The following is a 17,693-nucleotide window of genomic DNA, read 5'->3' on the forward strand; positions in this document are numbered from 1 at the left end:
CTAAGGTGATATAAAACTTTTCTGTAGCTGCTTTGTATTTACAACATCAAATTTCACATCTCCTTCCCTCCTCCAGTGATTCATGGGAGCCCCATTAATGCATTTTGGAGGTAGCATAACACCTTCCTGTTTAATTTAGTATTTGATGACAATATTAAACACAATATGTAGGGAAAGAATTCAATAAAAATCTGCAGAGCTTTGCCCCTTCCTCTTTAAATAACATGTTGCATGCTCTTAGCCTCTGGGATAGGGGGATAGAAACCCAAATAAATACAATAATATATTTGTACCTTCTTCACCAGTGAAACCGCTGCACAATAATAAACATGACATCAAAAACAAGGTTTTCAGTGAATATCTGTGTGAATTAAACTTGTCATTATAACATTCTTGTCACAACAGGTCCTCCGGGTGCACCTGAGCGGCTCATGTACACAGACAGAACAAAAACATCCATTACACTTGACTGGAAGCCTCCCCGTAATGACGGTGGCAGCCCCATCATTGGCTACATTGTTGACAAGAGAAGACATGACTCAAAGGAATATGAAAGAGTCAATAAGAAACTCTGTCCAACTACATCACTTCTTGTTGAAAATCTTGCTGAGTTGCATATGTATGAATTCCGAGTCAAAGCTGTCAATGAAATTGGAGAAAGTGAACCATCACTGCCTCTTAATGTAGTTATACAGGATGATGAAGGTGAGACTCTTTAATATATACACTGTACTTATAAATGTGAACATCAGGTATTTGCTATACATTCTTAGATACCTTTATACTTATTTTCTTTTCCAGAACCTCCCACGGTGACATTGCGCCTAACTGTTAGGGGAGATACTATCAAAGTTATGGCAGGACAACCAGTCAGTATTCCAGCAGATGTGACAGGTCTTCCAATGCCAAAGATTGAATGGTCCAAAGATGATGTTGTTATTGAGAAAACGTCAGATGCCCTTAAGATCACCAAAAAGGAAACATCTAGAACAGAGGCAAAAACTGAACTCAGTATGCCTGCAGCAGTTAGGAGTGATAAAGGCACTTATACAGTTATGGCTTCTAATCGTCTCGGCACAGCATACCGTAATGCTCATGTTGAAGTATTTGGTATGTATCTGACTTCCTCTTTAAATGACCAAAGTTGTTTTTCCTTTATTTCTTCCATAATACTAAATTTGATTTTATTTAGATCGTCCTTCTCCACCAAGAAACCTTGCTGTATCTGATATTAAAGCTGAATCTTGCTGTTTGACATGGGATGCCCCACTTGATGATGGTGGCAGCGAGATTACCCACTACATTATTGAGAAACGTGATGCAAGCAGAAAGAAATCTGATTGGGAGGAAGTATCCAGCACTGTTGTGGATAGACGATTTGGGGTAAAGTTTCTGTCTTGATTTCATACATAAAAGGCAGTATTTAAAATGAAAAATGGCTATGTATAAAACCATCAAGGTTAATGTTACACTGCCCATTTTCCAGATTTCCAATAAGTTTTTCCCATTTACACATCCACCTTCCATTTAATGCCAAATTAGGCATTCCAATTCTCTACAATGAATGGTGCTTGACTCCCCTCAGAGTTGGGTCTGATAGAATGCTGTATAGAGCCCTTCACATGGTGGCTTTTTCAGGAACTGTTTTAAGATGGCCATGTAATAGCATCTACCTGCATGGGAAATATCCAAAGTGCACCAAAAACAGTTTTGGTATTGATTTTGCACATACCATAGGATCAAAGAGTTGGAGGGGTCCTTGTAGAGTTGGAGGGATCCACCTAGTCCAATTCCTGTTCAATGCAAAAAAATGAGAGCTAAAACGCCATCAACAGATGGCTGTCCAGGTTCTGCTTAAGACTCCCAGCAAGCAAGAGCCCAATTCTCCCCCTATGTAATTGGCGCCATTGTCAAACATCTCTTATTTTTAAGGGAATTCTCCTAAAGTTTAATTGAAACGTACCCTCCTGTAGCTTATTTGATCTAGTCATGCCTTCTATATGACAGCCCCTCAGGAATTTGAAGTATGCTAACATGTCTCTCTTCAGACATGTCTTATCCATGTTAAACATACCCAATATAGGGCTTGTTTTCCATGCCATTGACTACATTGGTTGCCCCTCTCTGTCAGGAGACCTTGGGGATGCTTTGTTTACAGTACTGGAAAGAACACAAGAATTTAATTTGAATCTGATTCTTTTAAAATAATATGTCATGTTTGTTTTGCTTTTCAGGTCTATAAACTTGCAACAAATGGTCAATATCAATTCAGAGTGAGGGCTGTGAACAGGTTTGGAACCAGTGATGAATGTCTTTCAGAAAAAGTGGTTATCAAGGATCCTTATGGTCTTCCTGGACCACCTGGAAAACCAAAGGTTATAGAACACACTAGGTCATCAATGCTGGTAACATGGACACCTCCTCTAGACAATGGTGGAGCTCCAATTACTGGCTATTGGCTGGAAAAGAAAGAAGAAGGAGGCGTCTACTGGTCTCGTGTCAACAGAGCTCCAGTAACAAAACCATCAGTGAAAGGACTGGAATACAATGTACTGCGTTTGATTGAAGGTGTAAAATATCAGTTCAGGGCTATGGCTGAAAATATTGCTGGAATTGGCCCTCCCAGTGAACCATCAGATCTTTGTGAAGCTGCAGATCCAATCTGTAAGTATAAAATTTGTGAAGAAACATAACCTGTAAATAACCCCAAAATGCCAAGTCATTTTTATTCAATTTGTCTTGAGCTTGTCTGGCGTGACTTAAGATTTCAGTACATGAGCTCTGTATTTAAGGTCTAATATTTAATGTTATGTTTCATTTTCATAAGTATATGTCTTCATATGTTAAATTGTCTTCATCCTGTGGTATGTATAGAAAAAATATAAAATATTTATAGGCTTTCCATTCACTTCATTTGAGGGGGGTTGTGCAATAGCTTTATTCATGCCTTAGAATGTTTGTGGGGTTTGTAACAGAACAATGGGGGCACAGTTCTAATGTCAGAATATTTTGCATTTACTCAATAGTTCCTCCTGGAGCACCATCATGTCCAGATGTCAAAGACAGAACCAAGTCAACTATATCTCTTGCATGGAAACCTCCACAAAAAGATGGTGGTAGTCCTATTAAAGGTTATATTGTTGAAATGCAAGAAGAAGGTAGTTCAGACTGGAAGAATGTGAATGCACCGGACAAGCTCTTCCCTACCTGTGAATGTGTTGTACCTAACCTGAAAGAGCTCAGAAAGTACAGATTTAGAGTAAAGGCTGTAAATGCTGCAGGTGAATCTGAGCCAAGTCTTCCTACTTCAGAAGTACCATGCAAGGAAATTCTAGGTAAGGATTCTTGGAAATAATTCTTTCCATTAGAACATATAAATGCAGAAAGATAAAAAGATATGAAAACTGATGTGTAGGAATGGCTGCCCAGCACATCAGAGGTGTAACATGTAAAGAAATCTTAACCTATTGGAGGATATTATGGGTACAAGGGAAATCCCAATATTTTGAGCAGTTAGATAAACTCATACATCAATTTGATAGCTCAGCAGCTGTATCAGATAAATAGAGGCAGGAAGGAAGATCATTCTGCATCAATTTCAGAAGAAACTATCAACAACTGTGCTAGAGCTGTGCTATAGTAGCAACTGTGCTACAGTAAAGCTAGAGCTCCAAACATGACAGGATCATGATCTGACTTAGAAAGCCATAATATCAATCAGAAAGCCATACCATAGAAAAGTAAATGGATTTCATGAGATATCCATTGGGCAAGACAAACATATCCATTGGACATTAAGCCTTGACTATTAATTATTTTTCTTCTCTAGTGCTAGCTTATTTCAGGAGCAAGCTGCTCCTATTCAGCCTGACCTTGCTGAAGCCCAATAAAATTAAATTCAGGTCCAACAAGAAAGAAATTTTGTGGTTAGGTGTTTCATCTGTGGTCTGTTCATCTGTTCAGTAATATGATGTTCAGTGTGTTCTGGATGGGGTTGCACCCCCCTAAAACAGGGGTGAGGAACCTCCATCCGTCTCCATTTGGCCCACCAGGCCGTGTCCATCTGTCAAATTTGGCCCATGGGGATAGATGAGATAAAGATCTGGCCTGCTGGCCAGATCCAGTTCTCCACACTTGCCCTAAAGGATGAAGTTAATAGTCTTGGAATACTCCTAGATCCAGCTTTGTCAGTGGAGGCCCAGGTGGCCTCTGTGGTCTTTCATCACATTAAGCTATTGCACCAAATGTGACTTCCCTTGGACCGAGATAGGTTGGCCGCAATTATCCATGCACTGGAAACATCTAGGCTTGACCCAATGTAATATGATTGATCTCATCATATATGAGTCTGCCTTTGAAGGCTGTTCTGAATATGCAATTGGTTCAGAATACTGGATTACTTACTGTGACAGGTCATTTTGAACATATTACACTGGTGCTTATAGAACTTCACCAGCTGCCAATCTGTCTCTAAACAAATTTTAAAGTGCTAATACTGACTTATAAAGTCCTATATGGCTTGTGTACCATGCCCTGAAGAAATGCTTGATCCTATTTCAATCTGCCCATGTACTGAGGTCATCTTTGGGGGTTCTCCTCCATGTGTCTGTACTATATGAGGTAAGGTAGGCAGTGACCAAAGACAGGTCCTTCTCAATGGTGGGAATTCATGGAATTCCCTTCCCAAGGAGACCCACCTAACACCATGTTATTAATTTGGTGCCCGAAAATGTTTTCCCCCCCCAGGTTTTTTAATGTATTTTTATTTTAACATATTTGTAATATATTTTATTTTGATGTATTTTATCACGTTTTTATAAAATGCCCTGAATGCTTTGCTACAGGGAAATATATAAATCTTTTAAATAAAAATTATTCTGATATTTGTGTTTATCTTCATGATAAACACAGTTAAGGTTGTAATCCTAACTATTTATTTGGAAGTACTCCCTACTGAACTCGGTGGGACTTACTTCTGAGTATACACACAGAGGATTATTATGTGACAGATAGATGAATTGTGATTATATTGTTTATATCTTGCAGAGGAACCAGAAATATTTATTGAACTTGGAGCACAAGATTTACTCTCTTGCCGTACTGGCACAACAATCAAAATTCCAGCAGTTGTTAAGGGTCGTCCTGTTCCCAAAGTATTTTGGGAATTTGAAGGAGACGCAAAGAAAGCTGTAAAGGTCAGTAACAAAACAAAGAAAAGTGTTTCAAATCTCTCATTAAATTATTTAAATTTCCTTTATATTTACTGTTTCTTCTTTATTTTAAAGGATGGACATAACGTGCCTGAAGATGCTACGGTATCAAATAGTTTGAATTCACTTATTTTAGTTCTACTACTTTTCTGAAAGTTAATTTTCAAGACATTTTATCTTATTTCTAAATACGTTCATTTTATGTGTGTAGGTCGAATCAACTGATACTACTTCATTAATCACTATCCCTGAATGTAACAGAGGCCATTCTGGAAAATACAGTATTACAGCAAAGAATAAAGCAGGGCAGAAAACTGTAAATGTCAGGGTGAATGTCTTAGGTAAGTCTAATAAAATCTTCATTTTGCACTAATTTTGTGATTTAAAGATGTCTGTATAAGGCCTATACAATGACTCTTCCATTGTGTTTTCACAATTAATAGATGTTCCAGGGCCACCTAAAGACCTTAAAGTAAGTGATATAACAAGATGCAACTGCAAACTTTCATGGAAAATGCCAGACAACGATGGTGGAGACAGAATCAGAAACTATATTATTGAGAAAAGAACTGTTGAAGGGAAAGCCTGGACAAAAGTTAATGCAAACTGTGCTGGCACATCCTTGGTTGTTCCTGATCTCATAGCTGGGCAACAATATTTCTTCCGTGTACGTGCAGAAAATCGCATTGGAATTGGGCCCCCAGCAGATACAATTCAAAGGACCACAGCAAGGGATCCAATCCGTAAGTTAAATCAAAGTGTAAGAATTGCTTTTACTAATCATACTATATTGTAGAGCAGTACTTACTTTACTTTACTCATTTTTAAAAAGATCCTCCTGACCCACCTATCAAACTCAAGATTGGTCTTATAACTAAGAACACAGTAAGCTTGACATGGAAACCTCCAAAGAACGATGGTGGTGCTCCTGTGACACATTATAATGTTGAGTGCCTTCGCTGGGATCGTACAGGTGAAGGGAAGGAGGCTTGGCGGCAGTGCAACAAACGTGATGTGGAAGAAACAAAGTTTACTGTTGAGGACCTTAAAGAAGGTGAAGAATATGAATTCAGAGTGAAGGCAGTAAATGAAGCAGGTCCAAGTAGACCATCAGCTACTGTTGGGCCAATCATTGTCAAAGATCAGACATGTAAGTGCTGCAAAACATTAATAGTGAGTGCACTTTGAGATAGATTTTAAAGCATTTTGACTTCTATATTTCTATCAGCACAATAATCTTTGTTTGATTTTGTTTTCAGGCCCTCCATCTATTGAACTCAGAGAGTTTATGGAGGCAGAAGAAGGAACAGATATTAAGATTGTAGCCAAAGTAAAGGGTGTGCCCTTCCCGACACTGACTTGGGTTAAAGCTCCCCCAAAGAAACCTGATGACAAATTGCCAGTGATATATGATCAACATGTCAACAAGATTGTGGATGAAGATTCTTGTACTTTACTAATACAGCAGTCTCGCAGAAAAGATACTGGCTTGTACACTATAACTGCTGTTAATAAATATGGAACAGATTCAAAGGAGATGAGACTGAATGTTCTAGGTACATATTAATTTCTTTCAGCTTTGGCAACCCAATTTACCCTTTGTTACATAATACTCAATTTTTTATCAATTACTATTTTAAAAAATGTATTTTTCAGGTCGCCCTGGACCACCAGAAGGACCCATTAAATTTGAATCTATTTCAGCTGATCAGATGACATTGTCTTGGCTTCCTCCTAAAGATGATGGTGGATCTAAGATAACTAATTATGTAATTGAAAAAAGGGAAGCAAACAGAAGGACCTGGGTCCCTGTTACCAATGAACCTAAAGAATGCATCTTCACAGTACCTAAACTGCTAGAAGGCCATGAATACATCTTCCGTATCATGGCACAGAATAAATATGGCATTGGAGGACCTCTTGATAGTGAACCTGAAATAGCCAGAAATCTTTTCAGTAAGTATATAATTGCCTTAAATCTCACCTGCTGTTATATTTACTTGAGAACTCTGGTAAAGCAGAATGTAAGTAATATAGTTAGGTAGTACAACAGCTGAAAATTATATTTTTTTACATCTTAACTTCTATATGGCTAAAAAGGTCTATAATAGTTTTTTAAAAGATTTTCATAAATAGACACTTTATAGTTAACTCTTTTTCTGTTCCATATTAAATCACAACTGTTTTTAATTTTAGATAATACTGTCTCTATATATCATTTGATGGTATTTAGCGCACTATTATAGACATTATCTTTGTGTCTAAGTAAATATTCAATCCAACCTTATGGCCTGCTGTGCACAATGAAGCATAGTGCTGGTCCGAGGGAACCCCTCATCAGCTCTGCTAATCTACCAAATAAGAAGTGCTGGTATTTAGGGCAGTACTGACGTAAAAAGGGCTTTTCAGGATGTAGGTCAGCCACAGCTCTTAGCACAGGATCCTAGGAACTAGAATTGAACTTGATAGTTAGGTATAGCAAAGAAAAAGGAGGACTTTATAGCCCTATCCTACTGACTTCACAAAGGTTGTCACTGTAGCTGGAGTGGACATGGGCTAAATGTTAAGGCCATGATGAAAGACTTTGAAAGACAATTCTAAGAGAAGGCTGCAGCATAAATAACATATTTACCAAAGGTACATTTAGCCTTCAGTGCTTTGCTTTACACTCTGTGTACCTTTTTCCCTAGCGGTTCCTGGAATTTGTGACAAGCCAACAGTCAGCAGCGTAACACATGATTCAATGACTGTCAACTGGGAGGAACCAGAATATGATGGAGGCTCCCCTGTGACAGGCTATTGGCTGGAGCGTAAAGAGACTACTGGAAAGAGATGGACAAGGGTTAACCGTGATCCTATTAAACCTATGACATTGGGAGTTTCTCACAAAGTAACTGGCCTTATTGAAGGTTCAGATTATCAGTTCCGCGTATACGCTATTAATGCAGCTGGTGTTGGCCCACCAAGCATGCCATCTGATCCAGTAACTGCAAGAGACCCAATTGGTAAATAGTTAAGATTTATTTTTTAATGTGGAAAGAGGAAATATACCAAAAGTTGGTATAGAATGTTTGATAAAATATAAATACATATTCTGACATCAAAATCGTATGATAACATTTTTCAGCTCCACCTGGTCCTCCAATTCCAAAAGTTACTGACTGGACAAAATCTTCAGTTGATCTTGAATGGTCACCTCCATTGAAAGATGGTGGTTCTAAAGTCACTGGTTACCTTGTTGAATACAAAGAGGAGGGGAAGGAAGAATGGGAAAAGGTAGGTAAAATGTCATAGGAAATTAATTTGAAACATTGTGCCAGGTTTTGTTGATTGGACATCCTGAAAAGGTAATTAAGGGCACTGGGTTGAATCCTTGAAAGGGTCCCCATCTCATCTGTGTGGCAGCAGCAAAAAAACCACAATTGTTCCTCCTCCCTTCAGGTGGCTTTTATTGGTAGCAGGAGTGAAAGACAAGGCAGGCAGGTAAGTGATGTGATGCCAGTCATGAAGTAAGGTTAAGGAGGAAAGAATGGAAGAGGAAAAGGGGGAGGAATTTGTATCCAACAGACAGGCAGATAAGGCAGCATGGCTAGTTTAAGAGGAGGAAGTAGAAACCAAGGAGGGGACAAGCCACATGGCATCCCTTTCACAGTCAGTCTTGGCCTATGAGATGCCAGCTGCATTACAATGTGTCAGAAGATTCTTAATGCAATTTATTCGTAACAAGTTGCAAGTTAGTAAAATAAGGGCCCATCCATATCTAACTACAAAATCCACGTTTTCCATATTTGGTTGGTGGCCTCAAGATCTATACATGCCCTGTTGTGGTCAAATTTATATTGTGAAAGCCCAATTTTCAAACATCCATACATGTGGGATTTTTTCCCCTAAATTGATTTAGCATTGGCCACTCCCTTAATTCCACCTCTTTTCAGTTATTGGTCCATAATGGTCACTTGCTTTTTGCTTACTTTTTCAGAAGAGCATAGAAATGTGTATCTTTTTTTAAAATTCCCACGCATGAGCAAGTTGTGGATGTGCAAAAGGGCAAAGTTAATGCCCCCTCCGCAAGTGCAAGCAAAATAAACATCTGGGCTGTTACTAGGGATGGAAAGATTTGTCTGTTTTAGTTCTCTGAATTTCTCATTTTTCCAATGTTAAATTCAGTTCTCTACATCTCTATAGCGATCTGCGAACGTTTTTTTAAAAAATCCTCATGAAAATTCTCCACCATTTGTGTGTGAATTTCTCCAAATAAATACATTTTTGTAGGTAGTTTTGACAAAGGTACACATTTTTCCAAGTCATTTCTCATCATTTCATGCCTTTTTGCATGTTATTTTCACTCATGTATTCATTTCTATGCACAGTTTACCCTAATATATGCATTTTTGTAAATGTTGTTTAGTTGGTGAACCAAAATTCTAATAAATGTGAATTTCGAAGGATGGCTGTGTTTCAGTTCTCATGTTGTTTTAGAAATTGCGAATTTGATAAATTCTGCTTGAAATGAGAACTACATCGAAATTCTCACTCATCCCTAGCTGTTATATATAACATAGTGCATACTAAGGATGGGGGCCACATTTTACCAAATTCTTCCAAGCTACACAGGAAGTGGACTGTGAAAGACCAACCCAAATGGTGTTTGCATTGTGACCAATTTGTAGGGCAGTATAATATCTCAGAGAGGAGTTAAGGTCTCCTGCTCCCCTGGTGCATTCACTATAGCTGCCCAATTTCCCTGCTTTTTAAAGTTTGATAGAATAGCTGTGGGCTATAGGTATGTTCTTAAACCGCAAGGTTTTTTGCCTATTAGTGAATAGTCAAAAGAGTTTTCCATCTTATTGATTTAGAACATTACAGGTGTGCTAAATTACCTTACCAATTTATTCCATGTATTCAGGTAATCAGACTTTACAATTATCTGATCTCATTTCTTCTTTCCCTTTTCCATTTACCCAAATACCACAAAGTTCTATTCATCTGCACCATATTTCTACATAGACCAAGGGTATTGGGTACCTGAGTGTATCATCTCACTCACAAATGTATAAGAAATAAAGTTCTGCCATACTGTTAAGAATTGATCTTGTATAATTTGTCCCCTAGATGCCCTCAGCTTGTGTGATATTTTCTTTAGCAGGGCTGTTTGCCAGACCTTCTTATACCAGCAATCTAAACTATGCAACTATGCCAATCAATGCCCTTGCAGCTGTCAATAAATGTGTGAACAGCTCTTTATTTTTTATCTCTCTATCAGCACTGATGAACAGATTCAAAAGAGCCAAATAAGGAGAGGGAGAAATATTTTGTTTGATTATTAATGAAATTTCTGAAAAGACCTTCTCCCAAAAGGCTTTTACTTTTAGACATTCCCACCGCATGTGGATGCCATTCCTTTGGCATCCTCGCCAACACATGGGGGAAGATCCCAGATATATAAATGAGAGCTGTGAAGGAATTACATGCCAGCCATGTGCTAATTTTAGTGAGCATTCCCTTGTTCGTGACCAAAGGAAATTATGTGGTGGTTTCCAAAGTTTGATCCAATCTTCATTTTCTACTTCCATTTCGCAATTAGATCCCCATCATTCTTTCTGGTGATCATTTTGACATAGTCCAGATATAAGTGTTTATAAAATCTAGAAATAAATCCTGATTCCAATGTTGGAGTCCCTGTTATAATTTCTCAACATTTCTAATGATACTGGTGTCCCATCAATATTGAAAATGAGTTCAAGCGATATACATTTCAGGCTTTCCATGATTGTAGATTATATGCCCTCCCCTTATTTCTGAACCCTGGATGATATTCAAGTGGTATAATTGGAGTCATTCCTCATACTAGTTGAGCCTTCCTTTTTAACCATATTTTATAGGTTGTATATGTGAATTTATTATTAATCCATTGCATTATCCTATGTTCATGTTTCAGGAGAGGAATCATACTTAACAGTGTGTCCTCTATAATGTGATTTTCCATCCTCACCCATTGTACTTCTTCCTTTTCTTTAATTAAAGATACCATATGCATTCATTGGCAAGCCTCATAATATATATTAAGATTTGGTATTTCCTAACCACCTTTTCCTAACCACCTTTAATTGCCAATCTATATAACAGAGACTTCTTAAGTCGCTGTTGCTTTGATCCAAATATAAAGTTACGTATTTTAGATTGCTATTTTCTCATTTATCTGGGGGGGGGGATCCAAACAGGATGTTTGAAAGAGGTACAATAGTCGTGGAAGGACCAGCATATTAACTACTATTAGTCTATCTATAATAGAAAAATTATCTTTTCCCGTCTTTTCTTCATTTGTTAGAAAAGGATTATAATCAAGAAAGAGTTAAGTCTATTTTAGTTCCATTGAACTATGTATGCTTAACTTTCTTCTGAATTTTGTTCCATGACCCGTTAGTAAAAAAGAATATTCTGTACAGTACAGTAGTGTACACAAGGGTTTGTCTTTGCAGAAGCACATGAAATGTAAAGTCTTCCTTTGTCTTTTTTTTAAGGTACAGTGGTTGTACAAAAATTTCTGCAGACTTTATGAAAAATAGATGTGTCATCTGCATATTTTACTGTTTGATAGATTTATTTATCTATCTATTGCATTTACTAATATTCCAGGAAAATGGGAACCCAGGTCAATGTCAAGTAAAGAATTAAACAAGATTATTGAAGCCTCAAATGTATTGTTAGTTTTTCCAGCTGTTGTCATCTATTTCTCACAGCTCTAGTGTATTGCTGAAAAAGGAAATATGCACGTCAAGCATTAAATTCTCCTATATTTCTTTTTTACATGGCCATTTTAGGACATCTGACATAGGAATTGTGTTCATTATTTCTGATATTCGTTGGTTCAAATTTTCTTTTTGTTTTCAGGCAAAAGATAAAGAAATAAGAGGAACCAAGTTTGTTATAGCAGGGTTAAAAGAAGGAGGTTTCTACAGATTTAGAGTCAGAGCAATAAATGCCGCTGGTATCGGAGAGCCTGGAGATGTTACTGAAGTCATTGAAATAAAGGACAGAATAGGTACAGAATTTGTCACCATAAAAGAACCACTTTTTTTCGTTGTGTGGGTAAAAGAATGGAAACTACATTTAAAATCCATTGTTTGTTTCTACAGTTGCTCCTGATCTTCAGTTAGATGCTCATGTGAAAGACAGAATTGTTGTTCATGCTGGTGGAGTGATCCGCATTATAGCATATGTCTCAGGAAAGCCACCTCCAACAGTTACCTGGAGTAAGGAAGAAAGAGCTCTGCCAGAAGAGGCTAAAATTGAGGAAACTGCTATTAGTTCATCTATGGTCATAAAGAACTGCAAGAGAAGTCACCAGGGCATATACAGTCTTCTTGCTAAAAATGCTGGTGGAGAAAGAAAGAAGACTATTATTGTTGATGTGCTAGGTAAGCACTTTAATAAATATATAAATAAACATCTATGTTATTTGGGTTCTAAGAACACAGATGTAAATGTTGATCTTTTATTCATTTTATGTTTATTCTCCTTCACAGATGTTCCAGGTCCAGTTGGCATTCCATTCCTTACTGAAAACCTAACTAATGACTCTTGCAAACTTACATGGTTTTCTCCTGAAGATGATGGTGGTTCACCTATCACCAACTACGTAATTGAAAAGCGTGAAGCAGACCACAGGGCTTGGACACCAGTAACTTATACAGTCACCAGACAAAATGCTACTGTTCAGGGGCTGATTGAGGGCAAAGCATACTTCTTCCGAATTGCAGCTGAGAATATCATTGGCATGGGCCCATTTGTAGAGACAACAAAAGAACTTGTAATCAGAGAGCCAATAAGTAAGTTTTTGTTGTTGTTTATTTCATCAGTGATGATGAGAAGACAAATACGCCTAGGAAAAACTACCTAAAATGTTGTATATGTTTATTTCCAGATGTGCCAGAGAGGCCTGAGGATCTTGAAGTAAAAGCAGTAACTAAGGATTCTGTTACACTGACCTGGAACCCACCTAAGTATAATGGTGGCTCTGATATAACCATGTATGTGTTGGAAAGCCGCCTTATTGGGAAAGAGAAATTTACCAGAGTTACAAAAGAGAAAATGCTTGACAGGAAATACACAGTTGAAGGATTGAAAGAAGGTGACACTTATGAGTATCGTGTGAGTGCTTGCAATATTGTGGGACAAGGCAAACCATCATTTTGTACAAAGCCCATCACGTGCAAAGATGAAATTGGTACGTTTCAGTTCTGGATCAAGCAAACAAACCAACGTGCCTTTACCAATCTGGGACTTTTTACAAATAACACTGTTTGTCTTTTATTTTCCTTTAATAATACTTTTAGCTCCTCCACAACTTGAACTTGATATCAGAGAGAAGCTCACTGTCCGTGTAGGAGAAGCTTTCAGCTTGACAGGCCGTTACTCAGGCAAACCAGCACCAAAGGTTACTTGGCTCAAAGATGACATTTCCGTGAAAGAAGACAAACGGACAAAGATCCAGACTACTCCAGCTACTCTTTGCTTAGGGATATTAAAATCTGTCCGTGAAGATTCAGGCAAATATTGTGTCATTGTAGAAAACAGTTCAGGATCAAGAAAAGGCTTTTGTCAAGTTACGGTAGTTGGTAAGTACTGCTATAGTGCTAAAATATAATATTTGCATATGTGATATGAATTTGAACTGATTAAATAAGGGTTGAATGGTGTATCACAAATTAGCATATCACATGATAACATTTAACCTAATGTGCACTGTGAAGAACTTTGCTAGTAACAGATATGCAGTTTATTTATGAAATTGTTAATTAAGAAAAATAAAGGCTGTTTCCCTGGGTTAGGCCCCACTTCATGACTGTGCCCTTAGATTGAAAAACATCTAAATCTCATGGGGACATAAGCTCATGTTTGAATTGAAATAGGTGCTGAAGGGATGTCCTGACCATGTCCTTATAAATCCTCAACATCCAAAACTGTGGAGGAAGAACAATGGTTTAGTTTCAAAGGGTTGTTTGTGAGAGTGGAAGATATTTCCACAAATACAAGGTGCCCTCCCTTTCTGCCCATTGCTTCTTCCCAATGCAGCCCATGTCTCAACCCTCAGAAGTGGCTTGGGGGAGGCAAGGGGATGCAGTGGGAGTAGGAAAGCTGTGTTGCAGTCACAGAGCTCCCCTTGCACTTCTCCGGGCCCAGCCACTGAGTTTATACTATTAATCTCAATCCATTTATTTTAGAATGATATGATTAATCACTGTAGCCTGAAGAAACAGTCAAGGCATCATCATTGTTAGACTCATAACCCGATGTGACACTCTAACGGCAGCATTGCAAATAATATGTTACACTACCACTATAGGATATTGCTCTAGACCACTGTTTCCCAAACTTTTTATAGACTGCAAGCTTATATGTAAAAATGTTTATATGTGAACAGTTTCAGGGTTAGGGCTATTAAACACAGCAGAATGACCTGCCCTGAGAGAAGTCACACCCAGAAGAGTGACTTGTGCATAAAAACTGAAGTTGCTTGAAGGGCAGGTGGTTGTTACTCTTATATACTCTAAAATATGGGGGCCTTCCATATGTTTTTCTACTCCAACTTCCATCAGAACCAGCTAGCATGGCCAGTAGTCAGGGATCATGGGAGCTGCAGCTCCACATCTGGAGGGCATCATGTTGGCTATACATATTTTAGAGTGTATAAGAGTAAACTCAGAGGAACTTCTGGCTTTCTGCATGAGTCATTCTTCTGGGCACGTCTTCTTTCGGGGAAGGTAATTCTGCTGTGTTCCTGAATTGGGAGTGATTGAACAAAGCAATCACCCAATGTGAAGATGCAGCAGAATTACCTATTCACAGTAGAAGCTAACTGAAAGGTCAGACTGATGAATAATGCAGGGATGCAATGTGCAGTCTTCTCTGTGGGTGGGTGCTGTACAGTGGTGCCATCAGAACAGGACTTTCGAACAGGAGTCCAGGACCATACTCAGCAGAATAAACAGGAGGGACCCCAAATGCAGCCAGACTGGCATTTTGAAATACGTGAATTAATACACATTATCATCTAAAGAGCCCCTTGGCCCCTGTAAGACCATTAAGCCCAGAATCTAAATTTACCTAATGGCATCATTTTGGGCTCACAAAATACTCTATGTTTAAAATTAATGTATTTCTCATGACACACACCAGAGTTACCTTGTGGTGCATAGTTAGAAATTATTGTTCACTAGACAGACTCAAGACAGATATGCCTGAATAAATATGTAAAATCTGAATGCCAGCCTTTCTGTGGCCAAGTACTCAATCAGTTAGCGGATCAAATTTCACAACTAAAATTCCCAAAATATTTACAGCCTTGAATATATTTGCAAATAAATAACACACTACAACTGATTCCTATGTAATTTACTTTGCCAAAATATGTGAAAGGGGAAAAGGAGTACATCATTTACTGACATTAGACCAGGGGCAGAGATACTTTTTCAGCACAAGAGTCACATACCCTCGCGTTCAGTCAGGGGCCACATTCCAGTGGTGGGCAGAGCCAGAGAGAAAAGTGGACGGAGCAGTGAAGGTGACTCTTCCTTTTGTATAATAGGCTACATTTCAACCACACACAAGTCAGAGGTTTCTATACACAAACACCTCTCTACATCCTCCATCAAGGCAGGAAACAGGCATTGTCAGATTGCAGAAGCTCTCAAGAAGGGTTTGGAAAAGTGCATCTGAGGAGCATGGCCTGGGGAAAGCCCCAAGGGCTAGACAGAGGGACATGGAGGACAACCTTAAGCACTGGGCCTGAGATTCTCCACTCCTGCAGTAAACAAACAACCATTATTGTTAATAATGACAATGTATTTGCTGTATCACTTTTTCTGCCTATTCTGTTTTGCCGTATTTATTTTTCTTCATTTGCATTTGTTTAATCTGTGCATTATTATTTGAATCAAAGGTATAAATATTTGTTTCACTTTTAAATAGACCGTCCTCAACCACCAGTTGGCCCAGTTATTTTTAATGAAGTCCATAAAGATCATTTTGTTATCTCCTGGAAACCTCCTTTGGATGATGGTGGCAGTCCGATTACAAACTACGTTATTGAGAAGAGAGATGCAAACAGAGACCTCTGGATGCCAGTCACATCAGCCAGTGTCAAGACAACATGCAAAGTCCCTAAATTAATTGAGGGAAGAGAATATGTTGTCCGAATTTATGCTGAAAATTTGTATGGCATGAGTGATCCTTTAGAATCTGATGAAATGAAGGCCAAGGATCGTTTCAGTATGTTGTTTATTTACTAATTCATTTTGCCATATTTCTACTTCTTTTGTATTTTCATGTTCCTATTTTTATATGAAATGGATTTGAAACTTTAAAATGTCATTTCTTCAGATGTTCCGGATGCACCAGAACAACCCATCATTAAGGGTGTCACCAAAGATTCTGCATTAGTTACCTGGAACAAGCCACATGATGGAGGAAAACCAATAACCAAGTACATACTTGAAAAGAAGGAAACAATGTCTAATAGATGGGCGCGAGTCACTAAAGATCCTATTTATCCAGATACTCAGTTCAGGGTAACAGATCTTCTGGAAGGCTGCGAATATGAATTCCGAGTTTCAGCAGAAAATGAAATTGGCATTGGTGAACCTAGCCCACCATCAAAACCAGTCTTTGCTAAAGATCCAATCGGTATATTATAAAACAGTTTCTCATGTATTATATTGGTGGTATTACTTGGGATCAATCATTCTCTTTTTCAGATTCATTATATCAGTGTTAATGGATTTTTATTTTTTTTGTTTTTCAGTTAAACCAAGCCCACCAATTAATCCTGAAGCAGTAGATAAAACTAAAAATTCAGTTGATTTGTCTTGGCAACCACCACGTCATGATGGAGGAGGCAAGATTATAGGCTATCTCATTGAGTACCAAAAAGTTGGAGATGAGGAGTGGAAAAAAGCCAATCATACAGCAGATTCCTGCCCTGAGACAAAATTCAAAGTCATTGGCCTCACTGAAGGTACCAAATATAAATTCAGAGTCTTTGCAGTCAATGCAGCAGGTGAATCGGAGCCAGCTAATGTTCATGATCCGGTGGAAGTCAAGGACAGACTTGGTGAGCAGAATATGATATCTTAATTTGTTTTAAAGGGCCAAATGGATATGTTTTCTGAACATGAAATCTCTTTTTTACAGAGCCTCCTGACTTAATCCTGGATGCTAATATGGCACGAGAACAGCATATAAAAGCTGGAACTACACTGAGGCTCAGTGCTGTAATTAAAGGAATCCCATTCCCAAAGGTGACTTGGAAGAAAGAAGATAAGGAAGTTTCTACAAAAGCAGATATTGAAATTACAGGAGTTGGCAGTAAACTGGAAATTCGTAATGCAGCTCATGAAGATGGAGGGATTTACTCCCTGACTGTGGAGAATCCAGTTGGATCAAAGACTGTTTCAGTAAAAGTTGTTGTGCTAGGTAATTAGC

The 17,693-nt window shown here is 38.2% G+C and overlaps 1 protein-coding gene across 23 annotated transcripts in view; it reads left to right on the plus strand.

Annotated features, from left to right (window-relative positions):
* TTN (titin) overlaps window positions 1-17,693 on the plus strand; it is a 359,167-nt gene that overhangs the window by 272,054 nt on the left and 69,420 nt on the right. For all 23 annotated transcript variants that reach the window (XM_061608344.1, XM_061608325.1, XM_061608332.1 and 20 more), the window contains 23 exons: window positions 406-705; window positions 802-1,110; window positions 1,193-1,383; window positions 2,235-2,664; window positions 3,027-3,335; window positions 5,047-5,195; window positions 5,286-5,315; window positions 5,422-5,551; window positions 5,654-5,953; window positions 6,043-6,360; window positions 6,470-6,766; window positions 6,867-7,166; window positions 7,901-8,215; window positions 8,338-8,486; window positions 12,102-12,252; window positions 12,347-12,628; window positions 12,737-13,039; window positions 13,135-13,437; window positions 13,547-13,828; window positions 16,182-16,481; window positions 16,593-16,895; window positions 17,014-17,322; window positions 17,403-17,684. In XM_061608344.1, the coding sequence (XP_061464328.1) occupies window positions 406-705; window positions 802-1,110; window positions 1,193-1,383; window positions 2,235-2,664; window positions 3,027-3,335; window positions 5,047-5,195; window positions 5,286-5,315; window positions 5,422-5,551; window positions 5,654-5,953; window positions 6,043-6,360; window positions 6,470-6,766; window positions 6,867-7,166; window positions 7,901-8,215; window positions 8,338-8,486; window positions 12,102-12,252; window positions 12,347-12,628; window positions 12,737-13,039; window positions 13,135-13,437; window positions 13,547-13,828; window positions 16,182-16,481; window positions 16,593-16,895; window positions 17,014-17,322; window positions 17,403-17,684 (6,042 nt within the window). The remainder of the gene's footprint in view (window positions 1-405; window positions 706-801; window positions 1,111-1,192; window positions 1,384-2,234; window positions 2,665-3,026; window positions 3,336-5,046; window positions 5,196-5,285; window positions 5,316-5,421; window positions 5,552-5,653; window positions 5,954-6,042; window positions 6,361-6,469; window positions 6,767-6,866; window positions 7,167-7,900; window positions 8,216-8,337; window positions 8,487-12,101; window positions 12,253-12,346; window positions 12,629-12,736; window positions 13,040-13,134; window positions 13,438-13,546; window positions 13,829-16,181; window positions 16,482-16,592; window positions 16,896-17,013; window positions 17,323-17,402; window positions 17,685-17,693) is intronic.

The sequence above is a fragment of the Rhineura floridana genome, chromosome 2, assembly GCF_030035675.1.
Source record: "Rhineura floridana isolate rRhiFlo1 chromosome 2, rRhiFlo1.hap2, whole genome shotgun sequence".
NCBI classification, from domain to species: domain Eukaryota; kingdom Metazoa; phylum Chordata; class Lepidosauria; order Squamata; family Rhineuridae; genus Rhineura; species Rhineura floridana.